General features: G+C 41.7%; 1 protein-coding gene across 1 annotated transcript in view; it reads right to left on the bottom strand.

Annotated features, from left to right (window-relative positions):
- sppl3 (signal peptide peptidase 3) overlaps positions 1-15,178 on the bottom strand; it is a 142,052-nt gene extending 126,874 nt beyond the window's left edge. Inside the window, exon 1 of the mRNA XM_078421257.1 lies at positions 14,513-15,178. Within this exon, the coding sequence (XP_078277383.1) occupies positions 14,513-14,535 (23 nt within the window). The 5' untranslated portion in view covers positions 14,536-15,178. The remainder of the gene's footprint in view (positions 1-14,512) is intronic.
- Positions 15,179-26,780: the final 11,602 nt, after the last annotated feature.

The raw sequence follows: 26,780 nt of genomic DNA, 5'->3' as shown, positions 1-26,780 counted from the left end.
GGAGGAATTGTAATTGGCAGTGGAGGCGGAAAGCAAGTCATTTGGTCTTTACAATATTTTTCCCACTCAAGAAAAGAATCGCGTCATCTTTGTGCAGAGGGTAGACAAGTCACCTTACAATATAGAGACAGCATAGGTGTTGTGGTAGGTGTAATCAGCAGACACAGGGAACTTGTGCAAGCATGCAAACGTCAAATGTAGTTTTGGGGGTAGGAGGAGAGGGTGGAAAGGAACAAATGACACACACTTGACAGAGTCTAGAGACAATTGTGCAGGGTGAACAGAGAAACTCTTGCAGTTAACTCTATGGGTCTGACTACATAGACCCATGCAGCAACTAATCCAAACTCTGATTGCAACCAGGATTGGATACAATCTTTAAAAACCATGGAAATTAATTACCTTTGTGTTCAACAGTAAACATATGGAAAAGCACATCTTTCATGCACTTGATAAACTTCCAACTGATATTGTCTGTTGGTCTGTCTACAGATTATCAGTTCAGTTTGCAGATACATTTATAGTTCCCTAGAAAGTGTCAAAATGAAGAAATCAGACAACAGTCATCCATGATATGATTTGTTGCAGCCGCGTTAGTTAACGTGCACAATAGGAACATTATGTAGATTCTTGTGTAGGAAGGAGCTGCAGATGCTAGTTTAAACCGAAGATGGACACAAAAAGCTGGAGTAACTCAGCGGGTCAGACAGCATCTCTGGAGAAAAAGAATAGGGGACATTTCGGGTCAAGACCCTTCTTCAGACTGAGAGTCAGGGAAACAAGAGATGTACAAGGCACATCAAACAAATGAATGAAAGATGCAAAATGCAACAGTGATCAAGGAAAGGTGAAGTTGAGTTTCAAAGGTCCAGTTGAGTTTCACAGTTTGTATAACTCATTATCACCTACCCCACATCCAACAATGGACCATAGTGGGCTCCACCTTTCCTTGATCATTATTGCTCCTTGCATATCTTTCAGGAATTTGTTCTATGTGTCACCTGTATCTCTCGTTTCTCTCTCCCCTGACTCGCAAACCGAATCATCACCCATTCCTTTTCTCCAGAGATGCTGCCTGACCCACCGAGTTACTCCAGCTTTTTGTGTCTATCTTCATTATGTAGATTCTTGCAGCATTTAAGAGTGGATAGAAGCTAGTGATTTCTAATTTTCAACACAAAAATTGGCGTTACTGGATTTTCTCTCAACACTGCACAACACTGCTTCCAAAATTCAGGCTACTATTAGCTGTAACTGAAAGGAGAGAGTAGAATTTTGCAAGACACATCTGAAACATCAAAGCTAAATCTGACAACTGTAAAAATCTTTGGCAGCAGCATCTTTTTCCTTGCCTCGAGTAATCCAGGGCCATTGAAGACAACAATGGAGCATCCACCTCAGTTTACAGGGTCCATACCCTTTTGCTTAGTAAAGACTGCAATAAAAGAAAGAAAAACACACAATTCACACATAATTAGATTCCCTTCACCACTGCAGCTGATCCTATGGGGATTTACACAATGCATTATATGTAATATGCAAACAGTATTTTGTACTAAAGGTGGCTGCAGAAAGAGGTCGACATTGCCCGCTCCATCATGGGTACTGACCTTCCCACAATTGAAGGGATATAAAGTGCCCTCCATAATGTTTGAGACAAAGACCCATCATTTTTTATGTGCTTCTGTACTCCACAATTTGAGATTTGTAATAGAAAAAAACCCCACATGTGGTTAAAGTACACATTGTCAGATTTTAATAAAGGCCATTTTTATACATTTTGGTTTCACCATGTAGAAATTACAGCAGTGTTTATACATAGTCTCCCCATTTCAGGGCACCATAATGTTTGGGACACAGCAATGTCATGTAAATGAAAGTATTCATGTTTAGTATTTTGTTGCAAATCCTTTGCATGCAATGGCTGCTTGAAGTCTGTGACTTCACCAGATGGTCATCACCAGTTGCTGGGTGTCTTCTCTGGTGATGCTCTGCCAGGCCTGTGTTGCAGCCATCTTTAGCTTATGCTTGCTTTGGGGACTAGTCCCCTTCAGTTTTCTCTTCAGCATATAAAAGGCAAGTTCAGATCGGGTGATTGACTTGGTCACTCAAGAATTGACCATATTTTAGCTTAATGAAAAACTCCCTTGTTGCTTTAGCAGTATGTTTGGAATCATTGTCTTGCTGTAGAATGAACCGACGGCCACTGGGTTTTGAGGCATTTGTTTAAACTTGAGCAGATAGGATATGTCTATACACTTCAGAATTCATTACGTTACTATCATCAGCAGTTGTATCAAAAATGAAGATAAGTGAGCCAGTACCTTCAGCAGCCATACATGCCCAGGCCATAACACCCCCAGCACTGTATTTCACAGCTGAGGTGGTATGCTTTGGATCTTGGGCAGTTCCTTCTCTTCTCCATACTTTGCTCTTGCCATCACTCTGATATAAGTTAATCTTAGTCTCATCTGTCCACAATACCTTTTTCCAGAGTGCGGTTGCTCTTTTAAGTACTTCTTGGCAAACTGTAACCCGGCCATCCTATCTTTGCAGCGAACCAGTGGTTTGCATCTTGCAGTGTAGCCTCTGTATTTCTGTTCATGAAGTCTCTTGCAGACAGTGGTCATTGACAAATCCATACCCGACTCCTGAAGAGTGTTTCTGATCTGTCGGACAGTTGTTTGTTTTTTTCTTTCTTTATTATAGGGAGAATTCTTCTGTCATCAGCTGTGGAGGTCTTCCTTGGTCTGCCAGTCCCTTCGCGATTAGTGAGCTCACCAGTGCTCTCTTTCTTCTTAATGATGTTCCAAACAGTTGATTTTGGTAAGACTAAGGTTTGGCTGATGTCTCTAACAGTTTTATTCTTGTTTCTCAGTCCCATAATGGCTTCTTTGACTTTCATTGGCACAACTTTGGTCCTCATGTTGATAAACAGCAATAAAAGTTTCCAAAAGTGATGGACTGGAGGAAAGACTAGGTGCTGAGAGCTCTCTTATTAAACACACCTGGGCAATTACAAACATCTGTGCAGCCACGAGTCCCAAACATTATGGCGCCCTGAAATGGGGGGGGACTATGAATAAACACAGCTGTAATTTCTACCAAGTGAAACTAAAATGTATAAAAATTCCCTTTAATAAAATCTGATAATGTCCACTTTAACCACTGTGATTATTTTTCTACGACAAATCCGCAATAGTGGAGTACAGAGACAAATAAATAAATGATGGGTCTTTGTCCCAAATATTATGGAGGGCACTGTACATGAGGCACTGCTGTTAAAAGGTAGCTGATAACATCAAATCCCACAGCACCCTGGGTATACCGTCGTCTCACTACTACCACTGGAAAGAAGGTACAGGAGTCCAAAAATTGTGACCTCCAGGTTCAAGAACAGCTTATTTCCAGCAACCATCAGGCTCTTGAACACTGCATAACATTAACTACAAACCTACCTCAGCAACTATGATCTACTATGGACTTTGTTTTGGTTGCATTTACAAACTTTGCTTTTTTGCACAATTAAGGTGGGTTATCTTAGGATTACTGATTATTAATTTATTGTATATTTATTTGTGCATTATTGCTTTAATAGGACTGTAAAGCTGCAACAAGCAAGAATTACTGATAAGTTGTTGGTACATGTAACAATTAAACACTCTCGATGCTTGAGGCAAGATATCAGGCACCACCTAGACAAGAAAATTACAAGTTAAAAGGAACACAAAGGAGAATTATAAGGTCAGTTAATCAAAAATGTGTACACATAATTAAATTGGAGGAATGTCTTCAAAGGAAAAACAGAACTAAATGCAAGGAAGAATTCCAACCTAAAAAAAGGGCCCCAATAGCTGAAATCATTACTGCTCATGATCGAAACAATAAGCTTACTTAACAGAGTCATTTTGGACTAATATAGTCCAAAAATATAGTACAACCAACAATTTACTTAGAAGCAAAGACAGGGTAGGCACAAAAGCAGAAGAAACAAGAATTGGAGGAATACTGTTTGTATATGGGGTGGGCTGCTGCAGAGAATGCACAAGAAGCTCGGTTGCTGCGCTACTTGAACAAATCCTACAAGCTAAAAGATACAAACGGCATCAGAAAATCCACATTGGTAAATTACGCAACAATTTAGCTTGGGAAACACAGTAAAAAAAAGCGAGATATATTACTAAGATCTTGTTGGTTACCATGTGCGAACCACTTGCTGGTTGCCTTGTGCCAACCACTTTTAATGCAATAATGTAACATCACATTACCACAATTTTTCAAACAATTTTTAGGGTTTAACCTCATGGGGGTTAAATACATCTTAGGCAAGGCAGTGAAGTCAATGTGATGAACAATTATGTAACAAAGCAAGATAATTTCAGGAGAAAGATAAACACAAGTGTATGATCATTGAAGCTAGGTTAATTCTCTGGAGTTATCTGAAGAGTAGTTGGAATCTAGATACAAATTTCTTCTTACTCAACCCTTCCCAGAGGGGACCAAAAATAAGTGGAATTTGAATATTTTTGAGGAGGACAAAAGTATAAATAACTGAAAAACAGAACACCAGATATTTAAAACTATTAAAGCCTTCCTGTTGGATTAAATGATTTCCAGGCTGACTCTATATTATTATTTTTAAAATACAAAATGAAACCCAACCCAAGAGCCAAAACCATTTTACGCAAGTTGATGCCAAGTTTTAAACACAAAGAGATTAATTAGGTGATCTTTATCAAGTAAAATCAGTATCTGCTGGAAACAGTTGGCAAGGATAGGCAGCATCAGGCCTGCTGAGTGGTTGCAGCACTTTCTAAGTTTATTTTGCACTCGTGACATTTGCCATTTGTTGATTTCCAATTCCCCGCCCCGGCAGAGCCTCGCACGTCAGCAGTCAGAGTTGAACGCACGGGCACTGGTAAGTGCTTTTCGCAGCCAACAGCTCCACAGAGGGGAGTGGCAGCCGTGGGTGGAGGGAAGGGTGGGGGGAGGTGGAGTGGGAGGAGTGCCGGTGGGGGGAAGGGGGAGGGGAGAGTGGGGGTGGGGAGAGTGGGGGCAGGAGAGAGTGGGGGTGGGGAGGAGGGGGGAATAGGGGTGAGGAGGGGGGAATGGGGGTGGAGGCAGGGCTGGGGGACTGGGGATGGGGAGGGGCAAGTTGGGGTGGGCTAGGGGGGGATGGAGTGGGTCAGTGGGGGGCATAAGGGGGATTGAGTGCGGGGGGGGGGGGGGGGATTGCTATTAAATAATGCCAAGACTGATTTTTCTTTTTTTTTTAAAGAATGTTTTGACTTCAATGGTTAAAACAGACAAGGAAAAGATTTCAAGGAAGTTTGTTTGTAGCAGGCTGGATATGGTAACAGCATACTATGTTTACATATTCTGTTGTGCTGCACCAAGTAAGAATTTCATTGTTCTATCTGGGACATCTATCTATTTTGTATACTAAAACTCTCTGTCCGTGTGTATGTGTGTATGTGTGTTTGTGCACAGCATAACTTTGGTGCTTCGCACAGCCAAAACGGTACACCATAGCCCCACAAGTTTTGCACCACCTTACTCACCATTATCCTGGGCATCATTTCTAACAACTCTCATTCAAATTGAAGCTACATTTTTAAAGCTACAGACATTTTAAAGTTTAAAAATTCACTTTCTAACCCATTTCCTGAAACTCCTCGGTGTATGATGTCACAATGCTCCAAGTTCGACTTCATTTGCTCCTCACTCGCCAAAACAAGATGGCCGCCAGCAGCGCCGCCGCCCGCGCTCAGTCGTTCCCTCGCCCTTCGCCCGGCCTCAGCTGTTCCCTCTCACCTCGCCTCTCACCCGGGCCCGGCCTCGGCCCCTCGCCTCTCGCCCGGCCTCAGTCGTTCCCTCGCCCGTCTCCCCTCGCCTCTCGCCCGGCCCCGCCCCAGCAGAGACTCGCTCGTCGGCAGTCAGCGTTGAACGCACGGGCACTGGTAAGTGCTTTTCGCAGCCAACGGCTCCACGGAGGGGAGTGGGCCGAGAGGGTGGGAGGAGAGAGTGCCGGTGGGGGGAGGGGAGAGTGGGGGTGGGGGAAAAGAAAGAATGGGGTGGGGGGGAAGGGGGACAGTGGGGGCAGGAGAGTGGGGGTGGGGAGGAGGGAAGAGGGGAGGGAGGGCGGGGGAATAGGGATGAGGAGGGGGGAATGGGGTGGAGGCAGGGCTGGGGGACTGGGGGTGGGGGCAGGGGAGGGGCAAGTTGAAGTGGGCTAGGGGGGATGGAGTGGGTCAGTGGAGGGAGGAGGGGGCATAAGGGGGATTGAGTGCAGGGGGGGGGGGGGAATTGAAGGTGCTACACCAATACAGGAAAGACTTTGGGTCCAGGGCTCACCCTCCCAGTCACACCCTCTTCCCTTCCCTGCCCCCCCCCCCCCTCCCCCCCTACGAGGAATGGACCCACTTGGTCTAGTATAACAATAAAAAACTTGACTCTCTATGTAGAAAAAGAAGAAAATGCAGACCAGATGCCCAGCAGAGGTACTAACCACAATAGGATTGCAAATAACTAATGTTAGGTCACGAGAGGAAGAGTACCGAGTTGGACGGCAGAAATGGGGGAGGAAACATGTTATTTAGTGGCAAAAAGTGGGAACTATTAATTAGAATAGACAGAGGCCAAACCATACAAGCCACAGGCACCTCTTTCACAGTTCATATGCATCTTTCAAAATTTCACAGTGAATAAATTCTTTGGTGTCTCACATTGTAGCTTCAGAAAGAGATGTAATCCAGTGCACAATACCCTTTAACCTCAGCAGTCATGCATCGGGGGAGGGATGGGGGTGATGATAATACACTGAACGCACGTTAACCATGGCAGACTGGTCATAAAACACGCAATATGTATAGTATCAAACTGTTATGGTGTCAAACATCTGCCATTGTGATGAATGCACGTGGCGTGCTTGAGATCACTCCACACAATATCGGGTCGTTGCATTACCGGCTGGCTGTCTCTGCCACTCACAAGAGGTTTTTTTTAAAGTTTATCCATTTCTAAGGACGTGAACATCACTGGCAAGGTCGGTATCTATAGCCCATACTGATTTTCCCATGAACCAAGGAGGAAAATAAGATTCAACTCAAGGGGATATGTCCAGAGTCACACGTAGACCAGTCTGGGCTCGGATGGAAGGTTTCCTATCCTGAAGGATATCAGTGAATCAGGTGAGGTTTTGAAAATGACAAATGGTTGCTTCACTGATGCCATGAGAAATGAGCTCTAATTCCAGATTTACTTACTTGAATTCCCCAGCTGCCATGGTAGAATATTAATTCATATCTCTGGATCAATGGTCCAGAACTCAGACTGCTGCTTCAGTAACTGTTCCCAGACCTGACATTAATTTTGTGGATGACAACGACATTAGTGAATTGTATGAAAAAGAAACAAAAGTTTTAAGCCAGTGTAGGAAGTAGATTTTGCGGACAGTGTTGAAGAAGGCAAACCGCTATGCTTTATCTGTATAGCAAACAGCTTGAAATGCAACTACTAAATGAATCACCACAAGTTTTCATCAAAATGTCCTCCCAGATCGGAATAATGTTAAACAAAAGGCTCTGGAGGCCAAGTTAATGGATGTTTTTATGGCATAGATAGATTCTTGATTAGTACGGGTGTCAGGGGTTATGGGGAGAAGGCAGGAGAATAGGGTCAGGAGGGATAGATCAGCCGGGATTGAATGGCAGAGTAGACTTGATGGGCCGAATGGTCTAATTCTGCTCCTATCACATGACCGTACAAAATAACTGCATTAAAAACATATCCAAACACCCAAATAATGACGAAGAAGCTTTTCACTGTGACAACAATAAACTGTTTTTTTGTGTTCTGTAAGGAAACAGACAGACCGAAGTTAACATTTCTGACCAATGAGCTTTCATCAGAAATAGGAAAAGTTAAGGAGACTTTAGGATGCAGAAAAAGAGCGATGAGGCAGGGGTAAAGCAAGAATTACGGAATAAAATCTGCAAAAGAGGTGGAGGGCAGTTGCAATTAAAAAGCAAAAGTGGATGATAGTGCAAGGTGAAAGAATGAGGCAATGGAACAAGGAACAATTGGCCAGATCTTCTGAACTGATGTCAACTCATCACTCACCTTATAATTAGTCTGCCTACCTCCCAAATTCATCCCCATTGAACCTGTGGCAAATTCCATGCCACATTGGATACATTGGTGAGTGGGAAATCATGAAGGGTTGCTAACAACACGTTCCTTCATTTCAGTTGATTGTCAAAGAAAAACGTGGCTATTTCCTGTGTTGGGACGAAAAGAATAGACTCACCTATGGATGAGAAATATCGCAAGGTATTCCATGTTAAACGTGTGTGAGCAAGCAAGAATTTGTAAGATTTTGAAAATATTAAAAATAAGAGATAAGGTTTGCCTTCAGAGTCCTACAGCGCAGAAACAGGCCCTCCGGACCAACTCTCCCGTGCCAACCAAGATGTCTATCTGAGCCAGTCCCATTTGCCTACATTTGGCAAAATCCCTCCATACATTTATCCATGTACTCACTTTTAAATAGTCATTTCATATACAGGAAGCTTGCTTCATATACTCACCACCCTCTGAAAATGTTTCCCCTCGGGTACCTTTTAAATCTTCTCCCTCTCACCATAAATCTGTGATCTCTACTTTCAGACTCGCCTTCCTGGAGAGAAGATTGTGACCATGCACCTTTTGTACGGCATTTTTTTTCCCAGTGCCACGCAAATGACAGAGACACACAAAATACTGGAGTTACTCAGCGGGTCAGGCAGCATCTCCGGAGAAAAGGAATGGGTGATGTCTCGGGTCGAGACCCTTCATCAGACCCTCATCTAGACCCTGATTTTAAATAACTCTATAACCCTCAATCTAGTACATTCCAGGGAAGAAAATCCCACTCTACTCAGTCTCTCCTTATAACTGACCCTCCAGTCCTGGTAACATCCTCTTGAATCTTTTCTGCACCATTTCCAGCTTAATTACATCCTTTAATTGTTGACTTGTATTTTTTGCCAAATGACGTTCACAAAATTCACACCCCGTTTAGGAGACCCAGGCCGAGTCAGTGATCTCAATCTTTCCCAGGATCTCATTCAGTGAGATCTTCCACCATCCAGCAGTGCAATCAGAGGGCTTCGTTGCAACTATTGGGAAGTCTAAAGTTTAATGGATTGAAAAATATCCATGTCATAAGGTCACAAGGAATAGTAGAATTAGGCCATTCGGCCCATCAAGTCTACTCCACCATTCAATTAGGGCTGATCTATCTCTCCCTCCTAACCCCATTCTCATGCCTTCTCCCCATAACCTCTGACACTTGTATTAATCAAGAATCTATCTATCTCCACCTTAAAAATATCCACTGACGGCCTCCACAGCTTTCTGTGGCAAAGAATTCCACAGATTCACCACCCTCTGACTAAATAAATTTCTCATCTCCTTCCTAAAAGAATGTCCTTTAATTCTGAGGCAATGACCTCTGGTCCTAGACTCTCCCACTAGTGAAAACATCCTGCCCACATCCACTCTATCCAAACCTTTCACTATTCTGTATGTTTCAATGAGGTCCCCCGTAATTCTTTTAAATTCCAGCGAGTACAGGCCCAGTGCCGACAAACACTCAAAGTTTAACCTACTCATTCCTGGGATCATTCGTGTAAACCTCCTCTGTACCCTCTCCAGAGTCAGCACATCCTTCCGGGCACTCAGATATAGTGCCCAAAATCGCTCACAATATTCCAGATGCGGCCATACCAGCAGCTTATAGAGCCTCAACATTATCAGATTACTGAATGTTGTCCCGTCAGCTAGGATGTGCTCCTGATCTCCCAACCTACCTCATTGGGAATCTTGCACTTTCTCTGTACCACCAATCTGCACTCTGATATTTTTTTATCTTTGCACTACCTGTTCTATTCGTGTGTGGTTTGATTGCAATGGTGCATGGTATAATTTGCAATATAGCATGCAAATAAAAATATCTTGGTACATATGACAATAAACTGATTCCATTACACTAAAGCAACATCTCTGAGTTAGATCGCTGAATGGCAGGACTGGCTGTTCATGCAAAAAAAAATTATAGTTCCCAGAAGAATGGTCAAGAGCTAGTTTTGTCAGGGAGAGGCATTTGGAAGGTGGCAAGCTTGGTGAAAGGATATCGACTATGCAAATACCACCATATTTGGAGACAAATACCAATGACATTCCAATGGCTGCCATTTGATGGGATGGATAAACTGGCCTAATAAAATATCGATCTGCTCCAGTGAACAGCCAGCCAGAAGGATCATAATCCAAAATTACCAAATATACTGGGATGGAAATCTGAAGGTAAAAGCTATAACGTTAATTGTCTGATTTTTCAGCCACAATCATGGCTATTTACCTTGCTGCCTGTGCTATTTAGCTAATAATCATCCATACACAGGATATACAATTAATCCCCCAGTGTTTAACTAATAGTCTTGTATATGAAAACACCTTAATTTATCAAAAGTTTCCAAATCACAGATCAAAGTGATGGGTTATGATTCTCATGAATTACTTTGCATGTTATAAAGTTAATTTTCAAATTCTAATAATCAAGTACAATTTATATAACCAAGAGAAAGAAAACAAGAATCACTAAGAGCCTGGTAGCTGTCCATTTCTGAAAATAAACACACAATGGTAATCAGTTTTTAATCTATTGGTACCTCCGTCCATCAGTATCAATAATTGCGACATGTTAAAACCTTTTAGCCAGGCTGGACTCCCATCTGATTTAAGTTTGTCATCAATTTTCTTTGTCCATTACTGAGACAATTTCTGTCAATTTCTGTCTTATATGCTGTAATCAATGTTTTCTTTTGACCCTTTCAATAGCTTTTGATCATCTTACTGAATTTAAATTGCACACGGTAGGTTCATTCAATTACTATTATTTCTGTTTAGCCTCAAGGCAATGACAAGAGTCCATCTCAAAATCTCAATGCAAATACAGTGCATTCAGAAAGTATTCAGACCCCTTCACTTTTTCCACATTTTGTTACGTTACAGCCTTATTTTTTATCATCAATCTACACACAATACCCCATAAGAAAAAAAGCGAAAACAGGTGCTTAGAAATTTTTGCAAAGTAATTAAAAAGAAATAACTGAAATATCACATTTACATAAGTTGTTAGACCCTTTACTCAGTACTTTGTTGAGGCACCTTTGGCAGCGATTACAGCCTCAAGTCTTCTTGGGTATGACGTTACAAGCTTGGCACACCTGTATTTGGGTAATTTCTCCCATTCTTTCCCACAGATCCTCTCCAGCTCTGTCAGGTTGGATGGGGAGCGTCGATGCACAGCTATTTTCAGGTCCCCCCAGAGATGTTTGATTGGGTCCAGGCTCTGGCTGGGCCACTCAAGGACATTTAGAGACTTGTCACGAAGCTACTCCTGCGTTGTCTTGGCTGTGTGCTTAGGGTCGTTGTTCTGTTGGAAGGTGAACCTCCGCCCCAGTTCTGAGGTCCAGAACACTTTGGAGTAGGTTTTCATCAAGGATCTCTCTGTACTTTGCTCCGTTCATCTTTCCCTCGATCCTGACCAGTCTCCCAGTTCCTGCCACTGATAAACATCACGGTGGCTCGGTGGCGCAGCGGTAGAGTTGCTGCCTTACAGCGAATGCAGCGCCGGAGACTCAGGTTCGATCCTGACTACAGGCGCCGTCTGTACGGAGTTTGTACGTTCTCCCCATGACCTGCATTGGTTTTCTCCGAGATCTTCGGTTTCCTCCCACACTCCAAAGACGTACAGATATGTAGGTTCATTGACTGGGTAAATGTTAAAATTGTCCCTAGTGTGTGTAGGATAGTGTTAATGTGCGGGGATCGCTGGGCGGCGCGGACTCGGTGGGCCGAAGGGCCTGTTTCCGCGCTGTATCTCTAAATCTAAATCCCCACAGCATGATGCTGCCACCACCATGCTTCACCGTAGGTATGGTATTGGCCAGGGGATGAGCGGTGCCTGGTTTCCTCCAGACCTGACGCTTGGCATTTAGGCCAAAGAGTTCAATCTTGGTTTCATCAGACCAGCAAATCTTGTTTCTCATGGTCTGCGAGTCCTTTAGGTGCCTTTTGGCAAACTCCAAGCAGGCTGTCATGTGCCTTTTACTGAGGAGTGACTTCCGTCTGGCCACTCTACCAAAAAGCCCTGATTGGTGGAGTGCTGCAGATATAGTTGTCCTTCTGGAAGGTTCTCCCATCTTCACAGAAGAACTCTGGAGCTCTGTCAGAGTGACCATCGGGTTCTTGGTCACCTCCCTGACCAAGGCCCTTCTCCCCCGATTGCTCAGTTTGGCTGGGCGGCCAGCTCTATGAAGAGTCCTGGTGGTTCCAACGTTCTTCCATTTCAGCTAAATTCAAATTGTAGATCGAGACCGTATAATATGCAGTTGAAGATGTAAATTTGTACAAACCAACAGATTCCACAATCCAGACCCAAAACATCGGATGTCCATTTCCTTCCACAGATGCTGCCGGACACACCGAGCTTTTCCAGCAATAATCTCTTTAACATCCGATTCTTGAATCAGGGATTTTAAATCTCAATATAAAATGTGACGTTGCTGAGTAGAATTAGATAAACCAGGACAGGAGAGTATTCAATGAAAAGTCTGTTCTTTCCATAATCACGTTTTGGTAGGAAAATGGAACCACTTTTTTATTTTGTGGTGAAAAACAAGAGAATCTAGTTTGTCCACAAAAGACCATGCAGCACAAAATAAGGCCCTGCGATTTCTGGAACAGATCACAATATCCAATTTAAGGATTTAAACTATAAGATCCAAGCTCAACTATCATTATTGCCTGTGTTATCAGCAGATTGTGTCATGTAGATTTGTTAAATGATGTACCACATTGCTACCACATGTCTCAGGATTTTCAGTACCATCATTGGTGAGTTACAGATATATTTTGCTGCATTTTTATGATATAGTTAAACGTTATCAAAATAAATGACAACATTGACGCATTAGGTCACCATCAGCAAAATTTACCAACAACCAGGAAAGTGACCAATAAGGTGGCTCAACAAAACAAACAATAAAACTTACTTTGCCCTTCCCCTCGAGAAAAAAAAATCTTAGACTCAGCTGACGCTACCCTTTTCCTACAATGCACACCACCACCAACCAATACGAGCATTGGAGTATTGAAACACAAAGTACTGATTCTAAAAGCAATGCAAGATGAAAACAATTGTGCAATGACTAAATGATTTTTCCTGTAGTTAAGGAAAACAGGTCCTTGAGAAATACATAAAACGAATCGCCCTTCTGTTCATATAGTCACCAGATCACACCGTCTCAACTTGGAAGTATTGGGATAGTATATCCAATAATACAAGTTAAAAAACAATTGTTATTTTCTATAATTAGCTTAACCGTGGGTTCAAAAGCATTTGGCACTGACCGTGTTAGTCTTACAAACATTAGAAAACAATCACAAGACCGATGAAGATTTCACTGCACAAAACATGTAATGAAAATTAACACCTTTGGTCCCAATTGAATGCAAACAATCATGCTACACAATATACTAAACAAGTACACTGATATGATACAAGAACATGATGTATATTTTTGTAAATTATTTCAATATACATCAATGGACCGGTAGTTAAAAAACAAGAAAAATATTCTATACTAACCGGAAGATTATAGAAAAAGCTTTTCTTTCAAAAATCATATTTATGCAACTCGTTTCACCCCTCTTCCAACATGTCATCTAGGCAACAGAATTCTGTCAGTAAAATGTCAGTTCTGCGGCGTCGAAAATTTTCAGGATTAGTTACAACAAAAAGTGCATGGAATGCAATGCTAACAAACTCACTAGTGATCGAGCTATCATTCTTCGATCCCAATAAAGTGAATACCTACAGACCATCATGCAGTTTAAAACCAGAATGATTGCAACAATTAGCCACTCACTGGCCGAGTAGGCCTGAAAAACATCGGTGCAATGATATGGTCTTCAAAATGCAGAAGCTCGTATTGATTTTATCCTGAGCATTTGTTTCTCATATCTGATTTTCATGTCGCTGCCATCTAAATTTCAAGGAATTGACATGCACCAAAAGGGGCTCAAATAAAAGAATTAAAACGATGCCATCGGGTCATTGATTCTTTGCTCTTGGCCCGGAATCCAAGCAGACCTGAATCTCTCTCTCTCTTTGTACAAGATCTTGCAGCCACAGAGGTTGTTTTGCCGGGTTTTTACTCGGGTCAGAACCCAGAAGAACGTTGCAGAAACGGCCGGCAGCTGCAGCCGAGGTACCAGAGCGCCCTCCAGACGCCGGCGATGCCTTTCCCCCACCCCCTTGCAAACCGTGAGGCCGAGGCGACCACGGCCTACCGCGAAAAGGGAGGAGAGAGAACAAAAAAACAACCCGAGATCGCCGGGCCTTCCGCATCAGTAAAAATAAACATTTTTTTTAATTTAAAAAGCAGCTTGGAAATGGACTCACCATGAATACGCCTGCTCCGCCATGGCAGCTCCGAGCGAAGGGGTGAGTGAGAGAGGCACAAAGCGGCGGCTGCTGCTGCTGCTGCTGCGAACTCAGGCTCTCTTCCCTACCTCCTTCCTTTTCCTCCCTCCCTCCAGGGCAGGGGGGGGTGGGGGGGGGGGTGGAGATCAAACTCGACGGGCTATATGTTTTTAAATCAGCAAAGGGAAAAAAAGAATAAACATAAACAAAACAAAAAAAAACCCAGTCAGTCCATTGCTAGCATTGTAACATGGCGGACAGGCGCCTTCATTGTGCACAGCCTGGAGAGGGGTGGGAAAAAAAATCTTCCTCTCGTCGTCTTCGGCGCCGACACCAAAGCGTAAAACAATTTTTGTCAGATGCAAAGACGTGAGGTAAACCTCCGACGATCGCCGACTCCAGGCGCCCGGCGAGCGGTTCTTCTTTTCGACCTTTTTTTTCCTCCTCCCCCCCCCCTCACCTCATAAAAATCGTTTTTATTTTTGTTTTTAAAAAGGAAAAATGATCCTATTCTGCCGCAAATGCTGAAGCCGGTCGGTGTTTGCACGCACAGGGCTCTCTCTTTCTTTCTCTCTCTCTCTCTCTCTCTCTCTCTCTCTCTCCTTTCACCAAGTCATGGTGCTGTCCCGGTCCAGCCTCCGCCGTTGCCGCTCCCGCCCCTTTCTCACTCCGAGTGGGTGTCGCCCATGAAGCGCCTCCACCCGCCGTCGCTGCTGCTGCTGCTGCTCCTCCTCAGCCTGGCTCCAAATCAATCAGACGGAATCACGAAAATGTTAGTCAAAAATCTTCCCTCCGCACTCCCTTACCTTGTTTTCTGAGCCGCAGTCCCGTCCCCCCTCTTCAAGTAAAGGCTTTCTGCAATACAAGGTGACAGTTGAGAGCCTCCATCCCCCATCCTTTTGATGTGTGCCGGTGTGGGCGCACAGTGCCAAATGTTGTTCTGTTTATTGTCACCTGTACCAAGCTACAGTGAAAAGCTTTTGTTTGCGGGCTGACCAACATTACATGATTCCAATGGAGCCATTTACAGTGTGCAGATACATGATAAATGAACATCGTTTAGTGCAAGAAATGTAAGAAAATAACTGCAGATGCTGGTACAAATCGAAGGTATTCATTTCACAAAATGCTGGAGTAACTCAGCAGGTCAGGCAGCATCTCAGGAGAGAAGGAATGGGTGACGTTTCGGGTCGAGACCCTTCTTCAGACAATGTAAAGTGCAATGTAAAGCCAGTAAAGTCCGATCAAAGATAGTCTGAGGGCCGGTCACCAACGAGGTAGATAGTAGTTCAGCACTGCACTCTGGTTGTGGAAGGATAATTCAGTTGCCTGATAACAGCTGGGAAGAAACTGTCCCTGAATCTGGAGGTGGACAAAATGCTAGAGTAACTCAGCAGGACAGGCAACATCTCTGGATAGAAGGAATTTTTATTTTAAAATATGCTTTATTCGAGAAATAAATATATACAATACAAGATCCTTACAAAACTCCACCCGACATTCTCAGAGGCTATACATACATTCAATACTGTTTATACAAATTACACAATTTTACCACCCCCCCTCTGCCACTCATGTGGTCCACTGGTGTGGAATCCCTTCCCTTATTTTGAGGGATGGCTTCACTGCCCCCATGACTAGCAGCGGAAGGACCCAAGACTGTGGTCCTCCCCCACAGAGCTTTGGCGTTGGCTGCACCAAGCTTCAGTGCGTCTCTCAGCACGTACTCCTGCAGTCTGCAGCGGGCCAGTCGGCAACATTCCCCAATGGACAACTTTCTCTTGGGTGACATTTTGGGTTTAGACCCTTCTTTAGACTGAGCATCAGGGGTGAGGGAGTCATAGAGATAAGTGTAAGAGATCAAAAGAGATGAAGATCAAGGAAAATGTAGAATAGACCATTGTTAACAAGGAGAAGGTGACAACAAAGTAAACAGAGATAAAATGTAATCAGGGGGACAGTCAGACTGGTCAGAGAACTGGAAAGGGGGAGGGTCGGAGAGAGACGGAAAGCAAGGATTACTTGAAGTTAGAGAAGTCAATATTCATACCGCTGGGGCGTAAGCTGCCCAAGCGATATATGCTTGTGCTGTTCCTCTCTTATCCAGGTCTTCCAGGGGTGAGTGTAGGGCTTGGGCAATGGCAATGTCCATGAATGGCACCTCAGAATCGTTTACATTTTGCACATGAGTAGGCCGTTCAGTCCTTGATGGCTGGAAAAGAGGTATCTAGCTTAATCCCATCCTGTAGCTGTAGATTGTTGTGTGATTGCAATGTGCCAAATATTAAATGGGACCTCAGAATCGTTTAAATTTAACACACGAGGAGGCCTTCTACGATTCACTTTAAATGAATGCAGTGGAAAATAGATCTTTTATATTTTCCCTGTCCACCTGCCTCTATTCCAACGAAAACAACTGTAGCACATGCAAAGGCCACTCAGCCCTTGATGGCTGTAAAATAGATAACTAGCCTAATCCCACCATATAGCTGTAGATTGCTGGATCCGCAGGTTTCAACTGTTCAAGGGACCATTCAAGCACTTTTTTGAAATTGAAGTGAATTTTTCCTGATATACCCTGTCAGGTGGAGAGTCCCAGACCGACTCCACACTCAGAGAGCATAAAAACATTTCCTCATCTTTAATCTTTCCATTATTCTTATAAATGAATGGCTCCTGGTATCTGATCCCCATTCTTATAAATGAATGGCTCCTGGTTTCTGATCCCCCTGAAGTCGCAAAATGTGTCTTTACCATGCGGCAATGTGCCAAATGTTGTCAGATGGGACCTTGGGATGGTTTAAATTTAACACACGAGGAGGAACTTCTACCACTCACTTTAAACGAATACAGTGGTAAACAGGTATTTTACATTTACCCAGTCCACCTGCCTCTATTCCAAAGAAAACAACTCTAGCTTAACCAATCTTTTGCTGTAGCTACAATTTTCAAATACTGACAATGTACTCATAAATTTCTGCTCCAGGCCTGTGCAATTATATTTTTCCTTGATGTTCTCTAAATTTTCTCATTCATCTTGTATTCGTTTTGTCATTTTGCTCCTCCCCAAACGCATTACCTTTATTCTCTGCATAAAGTACATTTACCAATTTTCTTTCAAATTCACCAAAATATTTAAATCTTCCTGGTGTTTACAATTGTCTCCTCATAGTCAATTGTCTCCTCATAGTCAACTATATGGCAACCTTTTCTGTTATCTGCAGGCTTCTCTATTGTGCCTCATAAATTTAAGTTGAGTTAATTGATATAAAACAAGTGGTCCCCACCCCCACCAGTGAAGTATTCTAGTCGCAAGGATATCCTTTGACAAGGAAGACAACGCTACGGTAAAAGCCAGCTTCTTCCAGCTTCGTACCATTGCTAAAATCAAACCATTCCTCCAATTTGACGACATTGAAAAAATCATTCACACATTCATTTCCTCCCGCCCAGACTACTGCAACTCCCTATACACTGGGATCAGCCAATCATCCCTGTCCCGCCTACAATTGGTCCAAAACGCCACAGCGAGACTCCTGACGGGTACCCGTAAAAGGGACCACATCACCCCGATTCTGGCCTCTCTACTCTGGCTCCCAGTACGGTACAGAATCAACTTCAAGCTCCTCCTATTCACATATAAAGCCCTATACAAATGTGCTATACAAATAAAATTGACTTGACTTTGCCATTCCCCTTTGCTATCTGCCACAAAGCCAATGTCAGATCAAATTTCCCATTCTCCTTTGGATTCCATGGGTGCCTAATTTTCCGACCAGTTTGTCAAAACATTGCTAAAATCCATGAAGTCAACATCAAATGCACTGGCTGCACTGATCCTTTTTCTTCCCTCCTCAAAAAAACCCCATATTATTCAGATACTTGATCTTCCCCAATCACGTTAATTGGGACTGTCCTGATTAACCTGTGTCTTTCTAATTGAAAGTTTATGCTATCCCTTAAAATTGATTCAAATAATTTGAAAATAAATAGGATAGTCTGCTGCATGAAAGGTAGTGTATAATGGCAAGTTGTTGTAGGTAGTCGAGAAGAGCTTCTTCTCATACATTGCCATCATTTATGGCCTGAATGGTATTGTCTTGGTCGACTTGATTGGAATGGGAAAAGGTGTGGCAAATCTAGCTTTGTTTTTTTTAATGCTATTCATTTCTCCATTTTATTAGATAACTCCACCCCTTTCCAAATTATTTGTACTTTCCAATTGCCAAAGGTTATCAAAAGAATTACAATTTTGGTATACTGTATACTTAGTTCTGGTCACGAGATTTTCACTGCTATGCATCAACAGTATATGCATACCACAATATTTTATGACAGTGGGAAGATTTGTGCATTTTCTCGTTACTTCTGGCTAATCCATAATATTTCACATTTAAAAATCAAAAGAGTTTATAGATGTATATTGAAAGAAAAGAACAATTGCTCTTATAGCAGAAGCTATTGGTAAAACAATTTGCTGATACCTCAACTATTGTTGGGTAGTCTATAGGGTTCCCAATAGATGGCACAGGTTTTCCATCATGCAAGGTTGTGACTGAGAATTTGCTGGCAGAAGAATTGAGAGTTCATAGCATTTGATGTTGTTAGCGTGCAAAAGAAAAAAATCGTCAATCTGAGGTGAAGAGGTCATAAAACATCTATCTACAACTATTTTGTATAATAAGTCACCATGCCAATATTTTCTTAAAATGTCTTGAAAATAAACTTTTGCATTTATATAGCAGTTTCCATCACCTCAAGTTGCCCAAAGTGCAAAAATAATAGCTCTTATTATATTTACCCTCTGAACATTACAACAATGAGTTATTTTCATGGAGTTATCTTCTGGAATACTATCAAACAGAACGTTGCCACATAATAATTTGCTAAAGCAAGTAGCTGAAAAATGGACTGAAAAGCAATGTAAAAGAAAATAGAATCATGGAACGGTTTAAGGGGAAAATTATAAAACCTTTCAGCCAAAGAAGAGATTTCTGAACTGCAGTCATTATTGTAATGTGGGAGGCATTAGTAAAGCCCTTCATCCTATTTCACCTTTGTCCAAACTTCCCAGCAGCCAAAGTTTAAGGCAGATACTATTTTTTAACTGGGAAATTATCCAGGTAACCTTATCTCAACCAACTGCACAGTTATTTTCATAATTGTGCATTCAGATTAGGCCAATTTACAGATACTGTGCAAATTACTGCATTGGCAACATAACAATGGGTTAAGAATGGGACTAAAAGTTAAGAATGGGATTTTGCAATGTAAATACCCCATTAACAGTGAAAATTATGTTTCTACCACACCGGTCAATCTTAAAAGTCCCAGAAAGGAAGCCCATGAAACTCGTGTTGTGAGTCATGTAGTAAACTATTTCTAAATGCTTTTTAAAATTTTTAATTATAATTTTTTGTACTTTTGATGGCACTATTTATCTATCCTTTCACTCCATTTCCCTTTCAGCACCTAATTTACAACATTTCAACCTGTAACACCTGTTTCTTTCTATCTGTTATGTTTTATTGGTTAGGAAGTAGACAGTAATCCCACTGTACAGTACGGTGTACAGCCAATACCTCCATTAACTTTACCGAACCATTATCAATTTCCACTTTCAATCATTTATACTGCAATTTCTTTTGGGGGTGGCGGGGGAGTTGAGAAGCTAGGAATAGGATTCAACTTGCAAAAATGCTGTGAGATACCCCAATCCAGTAATGTATTACACTGCAACATTAGCTTGCATTTTACATTGCAAATTGACTCTAACAGGGTGGATATTTTGCTGAAAAGCTGCTCGTATCTATTGGTTTCTAAGCACTTAAATGGATAGAAGCCCAGAGCTTCTGAGTATGGGCTGAAGTGCAGCCTTCTTCTCCTGTTCAGCGTTAGCCCCAGGACACCTGCACACTGCTGATAACATCCTCGTATTTCTTCCACTTAGCTGGTATATCTGCTTGCGGTATAGTGCAAGTATCACAGCCCCACTGAAATTAATGGAAAGAAATGGCTGCCACAGAATGGGAAGTAAATTTTATTTCATTCTAGTCAGTTAATTCAAGCAATCACTTTAAGTAAATGCAAGCATTTTCGCAGCGTTTTACATTTTGTAATATTTTTATTTATTAATAGTGCCTGCTTGTTTCTGGATGTCTATGAATATCTCATCAGTAGTTTTGACAGTGAGCCCGAGGCAGGACCTCACTAGCTGTCAAAGCTACTCTGGAGATGAAGCTGGCCATTGACACTTGGAGAAGCCTTGTACTATGCTAGCCCTTGAAAATCGGTTGGAAACTGGTCTCCCAAGGGAAAACTGTGCCCTGTGGCATGAGGCAGTGTGCTCCCTGGCCAAGCGATTAGCAACCTTGTATAGCTTGCTGTTCAGCAAAAGATCCAACTCAATGGCCTTTTAAGGACCTATTTCATCAATTAAAAATTATGCATATGTTAACCACCTTAAATGCTGTACTTCAATATGTTAGAATTATAGAAGGAAAGCCAATTTCAAAGTGTAAACTATTGCTAAATATTGTTTGCTCTAACTTGGAGCTTATCGTTTACAAGAACATTCCATTCTAAGAATGTGCGTAACCAACAAAATCTAAACAAACTGACATAAGAATTATGTTTATGCATAAAATTAGGTCCCTCAGGGGCGGCACAATGGCTCAGTGGTAGATTTCCTGTCGTACAGCGCCAGAGACCAGGATTCGATCCTGACTCTGGGTGCTGTCTGTACGGAGTTTGTACATTCTCCCTGTGACCGAGTGGGTTTTCTCCAGGTGCTCTGCTTTCCTCCCACACTCCAAAGACATACAGGTTCATTGACCGGTAAAATTGTAAATTGTCCCTAATGTATAGGATAGGGTTAGTGTGTGGGGTGATCGGTGGTTGACGCGGACTCTGTGGGCCGAAGGGCCTGTTTCTGCACTGTATCTCTAACCTCTAAAGTCCGTTATTGTTAGTGATGTGCTGTGTAAGAATTTGGATAGGAATACAATAACAAATACAAGTCGCTCATGGATTTATTTGTCACACAGCTTGAGATTATTCAGTCGGCTGTCATTGCAACATTTTATTCTTCCTTTAGTTAAATAAGACAATCTTCAAAAACAACCCCAGCACTAGTACCAAGTTAGCATCTTTCTCTAGTTTCTCCCCCTTCCCTTATGCCCACTGTGAAGTCATCTTATCCAAGAGACTCACCATCTTCCCATGCCATCTGACCATTAACTTCCCTTTTGGTCCCTAAGTTTCCCACTATTCATGATGAATCTCTTTCTTCAAGCTTCATCCTTCTCAAATTGAAATCTACTATCATCATTCCTTTCCAATTTTACAAATTGCCAGACAATTTCTAATTTCTCTCTCCAAAGTCTTAAATATATTATAGCCCCCCCAAATTTGTTATTTCTTATATAGAATTCCTCATTTGAATTCCCCCATTCAGAACTTTATCCTCATCAAGAACACTGTAACAATTCCGTTCCTAGCATATACACCATCCTATGTGTTTTTCATAAAGATAATCAATATTTTCATGTCCTTCATCACCTGTCTGCAGCTGCTAACATGGCTGATAACACCAGTCTCTTCCAAAATCAAGTTGCCACCATTCAGCAGAACCGAGCCACACCCATTCCTGTCTATCCAGTAATACAAAATCATCTTTAATTCCCCTCTTCCTATGCCTGCCTCTGGTGCTCCTAAGGTATTTACTACTCCCCATTAGTTTTCATTTACATGCTCTCTCTCTGGAATACATACAAAACCACTGGGGTGGGAGCTGCTTTACGTCCTCGTCGTCCACCCTGGGTAGTTCTACGGAACTGGCAAAATTTGCAGCAAAGCGTCAACTACGGTACTCTGAAGCACCAATTGCCACTTTTGATTGTTGTAGTTGACATACGAAAGAAGAAAGAAGAAGTTACAAAACCACTGCATCAAATTTCTACACATATGCAAATGACACCTAGCATTACCTCACCACCAATTCTCAACTGCTTCTAAATTATCAGATAATCCAAATCCAATTCTGGAGAAGGTAAAACTGCCTTCATATAAATATTGGGAATGTTGAAACTACCATTCCTGATCCCTGTCACAAACCATTTACTTTTCACTAGTTCAAAATTCTCTACTTGCCTGTTGTCTGGAATCGAACTTGTCTGTGTACAGCCTTGTTGTCTAGTTTATTTCAAGTTGAGTTTAAGCCTCATATGTATGTCATTGTGTAGTCCACCTTTTTCCACATCTGTAACCACCCATCTCTACCAGTTACTACTCAAACTCTTATCCTTACCTCTGCTACTTGTGGGCTTGCCGATCCCAGTGCACGTCTTGCAATTCTGTCCTGTTCTACTCACCATATACGTGAGGCCGTTGAAAACTCCTCAGTCTGAGCCATAACTTACAGTAAGTTGTGCTCACTCAAAACATCTATTTTTGCCGATTGACACTAATTCCTGACTTCCAATATTCCAATATTTCCAATCGTCTTCAAATCTCTCCAGTGTTTCACCCCTCCGTATCTCCAGAGTCTCCCCCAGCCAGGATATCATGTTCCTTGAATTATAAATTGTAATTAAAAGTATTCCTGAATTGATTAGGTCTTGACTTCAACTGTCAGTGCTTTGTGGAATTTCCTACCAAAACCTATTTTGCCTCTGATAAGGTGCTCCTTACAATCTATCTTTTTAATCAAATATTCAGTCATCTGCCCTAATATCATTTTGCAAAGCTCCCTGATGTGTGTGAGCTACCTTGAAACTGCTATAAACTGAAAATGTTTCCCCAAAGTTGGCCTTGTCTTGAATAACTACCAAGATTTCCTGCATTCTGGAAACCCAAACTAAAATTGAGGACCTCATTAAGATAATGATATTGTCAACATATCTCCTAAGTTTGCCACAAGCCTATCTTGTTTGAATACAATAATGGCTGAGCTGGAGTTGGGTTGTGATTGAATTTGAGATCTTTAATATAACATAGTACAGTGTAAAGAATAAGGAGCAGGAGTAGGCCATGGGGCCCTTCGTGTTTGCTCCGGTTTGCATCAAGATTATGCAACACAATGAACAGGGTTCTAAGGAAGGAATACAACATGCTCGCCTACATTGATTGAGGACATTCAGTTTTATAAGTTGGCAAGTTTCATTTGCTTGGTCTCATTGGAATATTATGTGTGGTTCTGGTCGTCACACTATAGGAAGGATGTGGAGGCTTTGGAGAGGTGCAGAAGTGATTCACCATAATATTGCCTAGATTATTAGAAATAAGGAGAACTTGAAAAATGTGGATTATTTTCTCTGGAGTGCCGGAGACCAGGAGGCGAACATAACATTATGAGAGGCATAGATTGGATAGATTGTCTATTTCCTGGAGTGGAAATGTCAAATATTAGAAGGCATAGATTTAAGGCAAGAAGGAGAAAGTTTAAAGGAGATTTACAGTAACATTTTTTTTTTCACAAAGAATTGTAGGTGCCTGGAACATGCTGCCAGGGAAGATGGTGGAAGCAGATCAAAGCAATGTTTAAAAGACATTTGACAAACGCATGAACAGGCAAGGAATAGAGGCATACAGACCGCGTGCAGGTAGATGGGATTTGTTAGATAGGCATCACAGTCAGCACAGACTTGGTAGACTAAAGGGCCTGTACTTGTGCTGTATTGTCCTATAGTCTAACTATCACATGCTTCCAAACCCCAAACTTAATGGATGATATTGAACCAAAATAGTGAGATAATCTTGTCACTTGATAAATCACTATTGTGAAAGCTCTTGAAAAACTGGATCCTGGTTTGGTTGTTAAAAGTATACAACGTTTTAGTGGAAATTGAAGGGTCAACCAGAATGATTGAGCAGGTGGAAGAAATGGGTAATGAGGACCAGTAATGAGAAATGATGGATGTCATTTGTATTGATTCACTGCAATGCGGATTAGATTGATTTTTTTTCAGTAAAAAACATTGTGTGATTAAGACAAGTGGTAACTTTTACACACATGAGCAACCCATTGTTCTTAAAGTTCTCCACCACTGTAGTTTCCTTTGAGTCATTTCCATATGTTTTAAACACCAGTGGCTGGAAAATGATACGTCTATGGCTCAATTATTATATCAAGTAGTAGGTATGATGGTAGAAGGTACGATGGTCTGAAGAAGGGTCTTTACCCGAAACTTCACCCATTCCTTCTCTCCTGAGATGCTGCCTGACCCGCTGAGTTACTCCAGCATTTTGTGATACCTTTTGTGATGGTGGAAGATGAGTTTAAAAAAATGTGGCCATTTCTCATCCAGCATTTCCTTTGTTCCAGCGAACCAACTTTTAATCTTTATTCCTGGTTATAAACTTTGCATGGTCTTAACTTACTCTCTCCAGCCTTATCTTTTTGGTTGTCTGGCTTTGGCCTCATGGATTGCTCTTGTTGCCAATTCAAATTCAACAGCAGAGCCTTTGGGCACCTTAGCCCCATACTCTGGGAACAAGTTATTCCATGCTACCATGAAAGAATTACAAATCTTTACTTTCAGTTTTCAGTGTCATGTTTGGACACATGTGAAAGTCATGTTGCACCAATCTGTTTGGCCTTGCAGCCTTGAGGTGGTCTTCAATCTCTGTAACCTATCCAACATGGATACTATTTACTTCCGGTCCCAAAACCCATTAGTTGCCTCTGCCCACAGTTCAAACCCATTTCTTCCAAAACCATCATTCCATGCTTTTTGACCTCATGAAATTTGCAACCAGTCCATGGCATGTTCCTGAGCATTAGCCACATAAACTCCAAGCCATACATGTTTCGTTGGGTTGCTGTTGTCTAAATTACTTAAATTATTGCATCGTATGGGAGGCGCATTCCCAATCTCATTGTACCCCTGGGTACAATGACAATAAAGATATATTGTATTGTATTGTAAACAATGTGCCCAACCCATTTCTTGCAAGTAATCATGTTCCATTGCAGGCTGCAATACTTGCCGATCTTCATTGGCTCCCTATTGCTACACCTAATCGAAATTCCTTCTCTTTGTTTACTGATTCTTCTTTGGCCTTGTTCCATCTCAAATTTGCAAATACTTCATGCCATGCATGCTGGCACATTTACTTTTGTCCTATGAGTTTAGCCTAATTGCTGCTCCTCCCCACAGCATCTGTTACATACCTCTTTACAATTGGTGGCAGATCCTTCAGTTGCCTTATCCTGTCTCCTGAATTCATGACCTAAATGTGTTCAGTTTCTGTCCCAAAAGCTCTCGATCAGCAATCTCCCCTTACTCTTCTACCAGTTTACTGGGTTTCTATTCTATTCAATATAAAGTGATTTTGGACATTCATGTATAAAAACATCACCCATTCCTTCTCTCCTGAAATACTGCCTGACCTGCTGAGTTACTCCAGTATTTTGTGAAATAAATACCTTCGATTTGTACCAGCATCTGCAGTTATTTTCTTACACTATAAAAAACTCTAAATAATATAACAAAAACAAAGTGCTGGAACTACTCAGAAAGTCTGACGGTATCTGTGCAAACAGAAAAAAAAAGGCGCTTCAGGTCATTGATCAGCATGGGTAAAGAAGAACCATTACAATAAATATAGTGTATTTAGATTTCCAAAATACATTTGATATGATATCCCATAAAATATTACTGTGTAAGATCAAAATACAATCAAACCAATAGAATGTTAAATTAACAGATTCTGGGCTGTAACAAAGAGTTGTCATGGGTTGTATCAACTAGTTACATAAGTCAAAGGCCGATCCTGTTAGAAAGTGTTACAGCAGTTTGGAGTAATTTGTCGAGTATAGATGAATTCATTGTGGTTTTATTGAAACATATAAGATTCTAATAGGGTATATGCTGAGAAAATGTTTCCCACCAAGGAAATATAAAACTAGAAAGCATTATTTCAGAATAAGGCTCATCCATCTAAGATGGAGAATCAGCACTGACTCGGATGGTTGTGACATTTGGGAATTTTCTCAACCAAATAAATCATTGAGTATATACAAAACTGAAATGGAGGGATTTCTGGATTTAAGTAAAGGATTGTGATGGAATGGCTGATCAGACTTGTGGAACTTATTCACTATTTCTTATGTTCTTATGTTTTCTCACTCTGTCTCTCTCTCTCTGTCTCTCTCTCCGTCTCTCTCTCTCTCTCACTTGGACTCGCAAGGACAGCCATTTAAAGTACAAAATATAACAATAAATTATAACGTGATATAACTTCT

This window comes from Rhinoraja longicauda, chromosome 25 (assembly GCF_053455715.1).
Source record: "Rhinoraja longicauda isolate Sanriku21f chromosome 25, sRhiLon1.1, whole genome shotgun sequence".
Lineage (NCBI taxonomy): Eukaryota > Metazoa > Chordata > Chondrichthyes > Rajiformes > Arhynchobatidae > Rhinoraja > Rhinoraja longicauda.
Note: the sequence above shows the minus strand (reverse complement) of the source record. Positions and strands in the feature narration are given on the sequence as shown.